This window comes from Zerene cesonia, chromosome 18, assembly GCF_012273895.1.
Source record: "Zerene cesonia ecotype Mississippi chromosome 18, Zerene_cesonia_1.1, whole genome shotgun sequence".
Classification (NCBI taxonomy): Eukaryota; Metazoa; Arthropoda; class Insecta; order Lepidoptera; family Pieridae; genus Zerene; species Zerene cesonia.
In genome coordinates this window covers 5,870,945-5,880,905 of record NC_052119.1, presented here as the reverse complement: position 1 = coordinate 5,880,905, position 9,961 = coordinate 5,870,945, and the positions used below count along the sequence as shown (strand labels likewise).

General features: G+C 35.0%; 1 protein-coding gene across 1 annotated transcript in view; it reads left to right on the top strand.

Annotated features, from left to right (window-relative positions):
• The window catches only part of LOC119834075, a 19,367-nt gene that overhangs the window by 5,701 nt on the left and 3,705 nt on the right, over positions 1-9,961 (top strand). The window contains exons 2-7 of the mRNA XM_038358357.1: positions 3,250-3,322; positions 4,514-4,711; positions 6,063-6,176; positions 8,352-8,494; positions 9,661-9,777; positions 9,891-9,958. Coding sequence (XP_038214285.1) covers positions 3,250-3,322; positions 4,514-4,711; positions 6,063-6,176; positions 8,352-8,494; positions 9,661-9,777; positions 9,891-9,958 — 713 coding nt within the window. The remainder of the gene's footprint in view (positions 1-3,249; positions 3,323-4,513; positions 4,712-6,062; positions 6,177-8,351; positions 8,495-9,660; positions 9,778-9,890; positions 9,959-9,961) is intronic.

The window sequence follows — 9,961 nt, the reverse complement described above, 5'->3', positions numbered from 1 at the left end:
TGGCTACCCCATTTGGCTCCACTTTATGTTTCTTGTTTTTATATTTATTACTATTTTCTTTGTTTAATTGTTTTTTTTGTATAAGCTTTTTTATTGTGATTGTTTGTGTTCATTATTGTATTGTTTTGTAAGTTTATTGTTTTTTATTTTTTTTTTTTTAATTATGGAGTCAAATAAATGTTTCTTTCTTTCTTTCTTTCTTTCAAGAAAGTTTTAGAGATTGCGATTATATTTTAATTTGAATTCCAACAGAAATTATATTATTGAAACGAATTAACTTACGTACTAACATACATTTCTGACTCTGACCTTTACCTAATAGACGGACCTCTTTATCAAGATAATCTATTGAATCATCACTACATATTATTGTAAAGCAAAGTCTGTTTGTTTGTCTGTTTGCTATAAACTCCAAAAGCTGCACCGATTTTTAACACGCTTTTATTATCACGTTAATTAGTTCACCGCCACAGTTAGCGTGGTTCCCGAAGTTTTTAGTACATATATTTAATAAAACTGGCCCAGCAATCGGTAATGCAACAGTTATTTATAATTCGACTTGATTTGTTCATAGCTGCATTCGCGTTTTATAAGTGCATTTCTATTTTCTACGTTCTTCCAGAGAATTGTAAAAGTTGATTAACACATTCTGCAGTTTAGAGAAAGACGTTCCGTGTGATGTGACATTTTGAATACCGTCTATGTATAAATATAGAGAGATACGAGATCACGATACGTAAACGAGATATGTATTTATAACTAATTTAGGAAAATGACATGAAAGATTAAACTAAATCGCTGTTTGTAAGTCTTATGGGTAGTAACAGTTTTTAACCTGGTAACGATGTTATGGTTTTATATTTTGGGCGTATTTCGAACGTATTTATTACTGGAACGGAGGTTCTTGACCCATATGATATGCGGCAAAGCAGGAGAGAAATTCTATAAGTAGATAGGGAAGGATTTTATGCTTTCGCGCTGGGTGTAATGTTAAAGTTCGATTAAAATTCTATTAATATATATTAATTTATTACGTAAATACTATGGTCAAAAACTGCATTGTTATAGCTAAAATATATACTTGATTGACTTTAATGAGTACATTAAAATATATGAAGTGTAATTTACTTCTAGCTTTCTACAATTTTTTTTCCTCTGTAATTAACATAATGTGAAATTAATTATAGACAGACAACTGATTTGAAACGACGTTGAAAAAATTAAAACACATTATTTGAAGAAGCTGTAATTAGTAAACGGGATTACTTGCAGTTAGAAGTATAAAATTATTAAAAAAAAATCTGCTTTCTTATTCGCAATATCACGTTTATTAAATGTAATAATATCATCTAAAAGAGTCATTAGTTAGTTATTGTTCACGTACCAAACAAATCAATAACAACAACTATAGAAAAATTATGTAATCAACATTGGTTCCAATCAATGATTTCTAGAAGGAATGGTAAGCTAAGATACATGAACAGTATGATATTTCAAAACTCAACTTTACAATACTATAATAATCGTTTAACATGCAGAATTATATCTAAAATATTATTAATCTTTATATAAAAGTCTTGAAACTACACTTTTACACGACTTTTTGTGCCCAACAGCTTGCAATTTATCTAACTATTATATACGTCGCTAACACGGTCACAAACATGGCATTGTTTGCGCTGACAGACAAATATATGTTCACTTGTCTATTTATACGGTTACATGATCGCGCATCTGTGCAATTGTACCTATGGTTTATTTTTAAAGATCACTACGTATATGGAAGGGTCGGCGAATTGTTAGGGTTGTGAGGTATTTCTTTGTTCTCGATGCAGCTGACAGGCGGTATATTAATTATGACAATTATCATCTCGTATGAGCAATATCGCTTTGGATGAAACGTGTTCGATTTTTCGTTATCCACAAGAAGATCGATGCTAACTAGAGCTGATTCAGAATTTCAGTATTTAAACTTTGATGTATCACAGTAATCACAGGTCACAGTAATCACAAACGATATCCTTTTAGTTCTTTTTTCATATGAATATCAATAAAACTATGTTAGATACTGTCCGATGATATTTGATTTTTTTTATTTTTATGAAAAGGTTTAATCGCTTAAATACAATTTATTTTATACCTTAGATCAAGCGGACTAAATAAAATTCTTTCAAGGTGACGACTGCTTGTTTCGCCAAAAGCAATAAGACGGGTTAAAGTAATTTAAACTGAAGATACTTAAACGTCTGCTGTCCGGTCACTGATTGTTCGTTATTTGCTGAATTGTACTAATGTTTGCATACCATTTGTATTATTATTGATGATCAAAGAGTAACGCTCTCGTATGTAAAATAACATAGTATTTACAACAAACATTCAGTCAAGTGCATTATAAATATTCAATTATTTAAAATATGGTTTTGGAATAGACATTACACAAACATTTTTAAATATTCCTATTTTAAGGAAGCAAAGTTATATTGACTATAAAATGTGTTTATAATACATATTTGGTCTAAACAAGCAAATAATCCAAGTTTATCGTTTTATTGAGTTTATAAACCATCCTTGCATCAATCATCGCCCACGTTGGTCTTACTCATGCTCCTTTCTAATAGAAACTTTGGGTTGTAACTACTTATTAAATTGTTTATCTTTGAAAGTAATAAAATTTTTTAATGGATCTTCGTATCAAGTGTATAAATTATGACCTAAATATTATTATTGATCTAGAAGCACGCAATTCTTCAAGTGATTCTCATCTCCCAGTCTTAATAAAGCAGTCAGCCGGTGCACATCTACATACTATATGAACAAAATGATTTGAGTTGAACGCATTCGGACAACAAAGCGCTCGAAATTGTTCGTTGCAAAACGCGTATCCATGGAAGCGAGCCGCGCGCGTTACCGTGACGACAACCCTGGTTTACCGACGCTCAGTCTTGGAGTGTCTAGTGTCCGTCACATTGTCACCAAACTAGAGGCTCGATACGTTCGCGCCTCCGCCGCGAACGCTTCTGAAAACCAACTCGTGAAATACGAGCCAAATGCTGACGTTTATGGATACTATGACTTGCCTCTCGTGTATACGAAAGGACAAGTGCTGAATAGATTCCTATCGAACTTGGGTGTTGCATTGCAGCAATGCGTGCCTAGTGTTACGTTCGCAAACTTTGGTGTATTGTCCGTTGCGACTGGACTAGTGGCTCCGAGGATGATATCTTATCTGCTGATCTATCCCTTTTGCAGATTGGTATTTGGGACGCTCTACCCGGCATACGCATCATATAAAGCTGTACGAACGAAGAATTTAAAAGAATACGTGAGTATAACACATTGATATTTATTAAAATACTTGTATATACATCATAATATACTTGTATATACATAATAATTAAGGTATCATTTGTGCTTGACCAAAAGACGGTTAATTAACTAAATAATATTACAAGCATCGTTTGAGATTTTATACAAATACAGTACGCGATAATAGTTGCACTAAACGCTTTCAAAACAACCACCTCTGGCCTTGTTGCTTGTGCGCAAATTGCCGAAACGCTTCAATTCTTCTGTGTCCTTTACCTCCTCTTGAAGTCGGCAGTGCTTAGGTGTAGCGTGCACCGATTGAAATTTGTTTCTTTGTACATTAAAAAGTCAGTCAATTATCATTGTTCATTTTTAAAAGAATTATAGGAAGTAAAAACAATTTTAAAACGCAACAATTTTAATTAATGTCTAATTGAAGGTTCTTAGAGGAATTCAGTAATAATGCATGTATCAAAAAATAAATGTATTACATTTCATAAGACTTGTATTACATTACGGCAAGAATCCTGAATATAAACTAAAACATCTTGCTCACATACACCATGCAAACCGAATAAGGCCAATCTATTTACGTATCAGTGATGGTCTCCTTCCCTTCACTGGGTCAATCTTCGGACTGAGTGTATTTCTTATTTTCCAGCTAATAATTTGTTAAGAGAAAATGAGTGTTCTTCTATCTCAAATAGTGACACATCAGTTCTGCTTTTAACTGTGACATACAAAGCTATACATATCAAGCAGAAGAGGTTGTTTGTTTGAACGCGCTAATCTCAGGAGCTATTGGACCGATTTCAATAATTATTTTACCATGCTTATGTTGCATATGGTCCCTGAGTGCTATGTGTGCTAGGTGTTTAATATAAATAGTCATTGCTTTTAACAAAAAAAAAACTGAACCGCCGTTAAATTGGCAGGAGACTCAGCTTTCAAATAGAAAAGAATCATTAAAATCGGCTTACTCAATTAAATGTTATGAGGCAACAAACACGAATATTGAAGTCGGTTGGTAAAATATGAATAGAATTATTTAAAAAAAAAAAATACTTTTCAAATACATATTTCAAATTTAGAAGATAGTAATCATCATTATTATACTAGAGCTATATCCTGGAAGTTACGTATAAATTCACCCTACGCAATCCCTACACAATAACAATTCTAATATCTGAGTATTCTCAAATTCCAGGTAAAATGGATGATGTACTGGATCGTGTTCGCCCTATTCACGTGCACGGAGACGTTCACGGACGTGTTCCTATCGTGGTTCCCGTTCTACTACGAGGTGAAGATCGTTCTCGTGCTGTGGCTCCTGTCGCCGGCCACGAAAGGTTCATCGATACTGTACCGCAAGTTTGTGCATCCGGCGCTGTGCCGGCGCGAGCAGGTGAGTGGGATAGTGGGAAACCTTCAAAGCGTAGGTGCCTGATCCTTTTAAGGTGGAGTATTTCCTGTATTGATGTGTGTCACAGTGGACAACTGAGCTGGTGGTTCGTCTGATAGTAAGCGATCACCAGCGCCCATGAACATTCGTAGAGATAGTGCCTTTGCAAATGCGCTGCCAGCTTTTTAGGGGTAAGGGATAAGGAAAGGATTGACGGCTGAAAAAAAGGAATGGACTGGGAAGGATGACGAAACGGGCCTCCAGCTCCCTCATTCATCGTACGAAACACAGTAGCATGCTACTACTTAATGCCGGTCTTCTGTGGGGGTCTGGTACTTCCACGGTGCGAGCTGGCCCAATTCGTGCCGAACCGCACTTGACATAAAAAAATGTATGATGAAAAAGTTAAACCAAATTAATGCTGTATAAAGTAGGGTCTACTGAAATAGTTTAGTATTTAATTGATGTGGAAAAACGCATATGTAAGTTATGTTCAAAATAATACATAAATAAATAAATATTATATGCAATTTTTACAATTTTACTCGTTATACTTTATATAATACTAGCGGTCCGCCCTGGCTTCGCCCGTGGTACATATATAACCTTCCTTAATGAACTCGCTATCTAACACTGAAAGAATTTTTCAAATCGGACCAGTAGTTCCTGAAATTTGTGCGTTCAAACAAACAAACTCTTCAGTTTTATAATATTAGTATAGATATTATATATATTCAGTAGGTCTTTAAATTATAGCATTGTAATAAAATGTGGCGGAAGCGTACCCCGTATATGCGTTTGTTGCATACCGTAGGTGACATGCATTCTTGCCTTCACTTAAAGCCAAGAACGCGTCTCGTTTATGCAGCGTATCTCTAATGATCTTCAATTTGTGAATATATTAATGTTGGTTTATTTATCTATGACGATTTTTCAAAGCAATATGTCGATGATACATCCTATAAAAAGAGATTTTGGTTTAAGTTGGATGAGGAATTATGTAATGTTTGACTATAACGGTACCCTATGATATTTAAATTATTATGCATAATATAGTATTCTCGAGCATTGTTTTTGATCTTGACACGACGAAGGTCCTCATGAATATTCAGAAAGGCCGTCGCAACCAGCAGTATAACAAAGAGATAAGGCACAAAGAGTTCATAGACCTTAACAGTTAATATACGATCTACATTACTAACAAATGTTTGACTTATTATAAATTTTTCTGTTAGAATGTCTTTTTAAATTGGATTAATTCTGAACCCAATAACTTTGCGACAGAGTTGAAATTCGTTGAGCACATATTGATCCGGAGAAGAAATATGTTTGAAATTATTAATTTTTATTACAGGAGATAGATGAATACATAGCAAAAGCCAAAGACCAGGGTTACCATACTGTGCTAAATCTGGGCACTAAAGGAGTCAACTATGCCACCACCGTTATTATGCAAACAGCTATCAAAGTGAGTTTTGATCTTATTGTCAACACCATAAAATCTTTAATGGCATGCTTTGTATAATATTGACTTGAATAAAAACTGTTAATGTACATCAAGAAAGTCATTTGTTTTCTTAGAAACGAAACGGTTTTTATTTGAGTTCACGCGAGGATCATGGTATAACACTAAAGTGAGTTTACTTAATGAAGTGTAATTAGTTAATCCATGTTTTCTTTTTTGTTTTTTAATATATGTGGCATGGTTAGTCATAGTTTTGTGTTAAAAATGGAACAATATAGACAAAATTTACACATGCACTTGAGCTATAAATCATATTCTACACATTTTTGCACATCATAAAAGTAACTGCTTCAAATTGGAGCAATTGCAAATTGTTCCTTTTCTAAAACCTTGAAAGGTTAAAATTACGACAAACATACTTTTCTTCAAGAAAACAAGCAACAAAATATAATAAATGAGCTCAATATTCATGATGGAAAATGGACAAAAGAATATACCATGTATATACATATCATGTCTTATCACTAAGCATGCCCGTATTGCCACAAACATTTTAGTTCGCCCACGCCACACCGCCTAGTTTAATTTTAATTTTGTACTTTTTAATTTTATTAACACGCTTTTTTAATTTCCCCCACCCACCCCGTACATTTCCTATCCCATCGTTCATATAGAACTTGAATCTGCCGAATCCCGAGCAAGATAGACGCGCTATACGCAGTCACGATGAGGTAGACGGCTATCGCGATACATACGAGGACCTGGAATTCCAACGCGCTGGGGACAATGTGCCTGGAATCGTGGAAATAGTCGAACTAGATAATGATGTACACGATGAAGTAACTGGTGATGGTGATGCGAACGATCCAGACTATGATCCAGCATCGGCGGCCAGGAGTCGCGGCAATGTAGTGCGCAAACGTAAAACTGCCAAGGAAAAGGAAAAGAAACCGAGAAGCCGGTCCCGAGGCCGCAGGACTAGGAGCCAGGCCGCCGTCGAGAAGGAAAACAATGAAATCTTGGTCGACTGAACTCTCATTTGGACACAGCCATTAACAAAATTCGTGTTAACATTAACTCTCGTAAACGTTCCTCGTAATTTAATCAAAGAAAATACAATGGATAGTTGATGATTAGTTTAAATTGTTGATATCGAGATCTCTTTTCCGTGCTGTGTATGTAAATTTTTAATCCGTGGTGCTCTTTTTACTGATGAGAAACTATCTATATTCGTTTCCCTTTTTCCCGTTGATTTTTCTTTCTGATTTTTTCGCTCACTTTTTCGTTTGTTGCCTTTCAACACTACACCATAATCAGCTCACTAATACCGACCAAATAGTTAATGCTTTACATACTTACCAGATATGGAATAATAGATGTATTAGGTTATAAGTAATGATCTTCATTTACAATTATTTTTAATGTCCTATTGTATGACGAATATTCTGTCCTATAGGTTAAATTCGCATGTTAGTGGACGTTATAAATTACGTGTGTTATTAGTTGTAAAGTATGCTGTATGACTGAATTAGTGTAATTGTTTTTATATCATTTAAAATAAACGATAGTCATAATAAGTTGATTTTTATTTTGAAAATAGAAAATTAGATTCGCTATACAATGCTTAGGTAACACGATTGCATGCGCTTTACAACACGAAGCTTGTATAACGCAATATATAACAAGTGAGTATAACCTTTATTTATTTTTTTTTTGCTATACACTTATTTTTCAATATACATGTGTTTAAAATAATTTAACCAATATCATACAGATTGTCAAAAAGTGGTTGCTCATTCTCATGAGTAAACTCAAAAATTAAATAGTTTTTTTAACTGTATCTAAATAAAAATGTATATAAACTTTTCTATTATTATACATTTTAACTTCCTTCGAAACTTATTCAAAGCACTTTGTTTGCTTTATATAACATCTTTCAATAAATACATCATGAGGAAACCGGCATGTCCGAGAATTAAACAATTCGACATGTGACATCTGCCTACCCGCACTTGGCCAGCGTGGTGGATTATGGCCTGAACCCTCATAGGAGACCTGTATCCCAACAGTGGGAACAAATATGGGTTGATGATGATTTCAATAAATGTATATAAAAATGGCACTATAAAACAAATTAATAACCAAAATGTATGGCTATAAAGGTGTAATATTCGACAGGGCGGCGGTGGACTGGTGCAACAGTTGCGCAAGAGCTACAGCTTGTCGGATCTAACGGAGTGCGAGCCGCGCGAGGAGCTCGCCGCGGATGAGGCGGACGACGTTTTATCTGAACCTAGGCTTATCAGACGCGCTGTTAAAAGGTAGACGCTAGATATTTTTTATGTCTTCTTCTCGGCAATGGAGCTGATGGGTCGCCTGATGGTAAGCGCTATCACTGCACATGAACATTTGGAGAGGCGTAAGGTCGATTGCAGAACTTGCGGCTTTACAAATGGATTGCCGACTATAAAAGGGAATTAGAAATTGGAAAGGGATTAAGTAAGGATTGACGAAAGGAATAAAGAAAAGGACTGTGAAGGGTAAGATATAAGAATAAGGATATGGGCCTTCGGCTCCCACTCACCAAACAAAACCCCTCCATACCTCCTTGCACATACAAAATGTGGTACATATATGAGCGTATAGCACTCCGGGACCACGTAAATATCCAATGGCAGTAGAATTTTTGAAATCCGTCCAATAGTTCTTGAGATTGGAGCGTTGAAACAAACAGACTCTTAGCTATATATCTAATATATAAAATTCTCGTGTCACAGTTTTCGTTGCCTTACTCTTCCGAAACGGCTTGACCGATTTGGATGAAATTTTTTGTGCTTATCCGGTATCTATGAGAATCGGCCAACATTTATTTTTCATACCTCTAAAGGATAAGAGTAAGGCAGAACAGCGTTTGCCGGGTCAGCTAGTATTATATATTTGTATATAATGGTCCTTTGAAAAGTTAGAATTCTGAATGCTATAGTTTCTAAACTGTTTGTGTAAAAGTTGAATTCTGATGCTCCGTTTATGTCTATGTCACATAATTATTAGTAAATCACGATCCTACGGTTTCATGATTATATATGTACCTATTAATTGTCGGACAAATATTTGTTCATTGTATGAAACATGTATTGCTTTGCTTGCTCTCTGGAAGGTTTATTTATTATAAATATTATACTTGTTTATATGTTATTGTTATAAACAAGTATAATATTTACGCAATACACATATCGATTGTACTAGTTTGAAAAATTGTAAAAGTATTATGATAGTACACTTTATTGCTGTGGCATAATATGCAGTTTCGGTATAAGGTCCCGGAAGTAAAAGCATACGTCTGACTTTGGAGTTTATTTGGTTAATTTGGTTTCCAGTAGACATAAAAAAGAGCAGATTGTTTTTTCTAATTTATTGTTAAATGAAAGAGATTTTTTTAAAACGGCATTTACCGGTTATTATTAAAAACTCTTTTTTCAATTTGCAGCGCATACGCAACTAGAAGAAGCGCATCTGAGTCGAATAGCCGTCAGCCGTTGTATTTCCCAGAAGTCGATGTGGACGTGCGCGGCCCTAGACCTCGTATGGATGAACCTGATTTCAGGTAGCTCTCATGTATTTGATATGTATATGTTGCAGTTAAAACCAGTCTTACGTTATGTCATTGCACTGAAAATTCACATAATCAACATTGAATGTCTTTTTTTCTAATTCCAGCCACATAAAGTCGACCGAGGACATCAGCTCGGGCTACTCGAGCGCGGAGAACTCGGCGTCGCTGAGCCGCG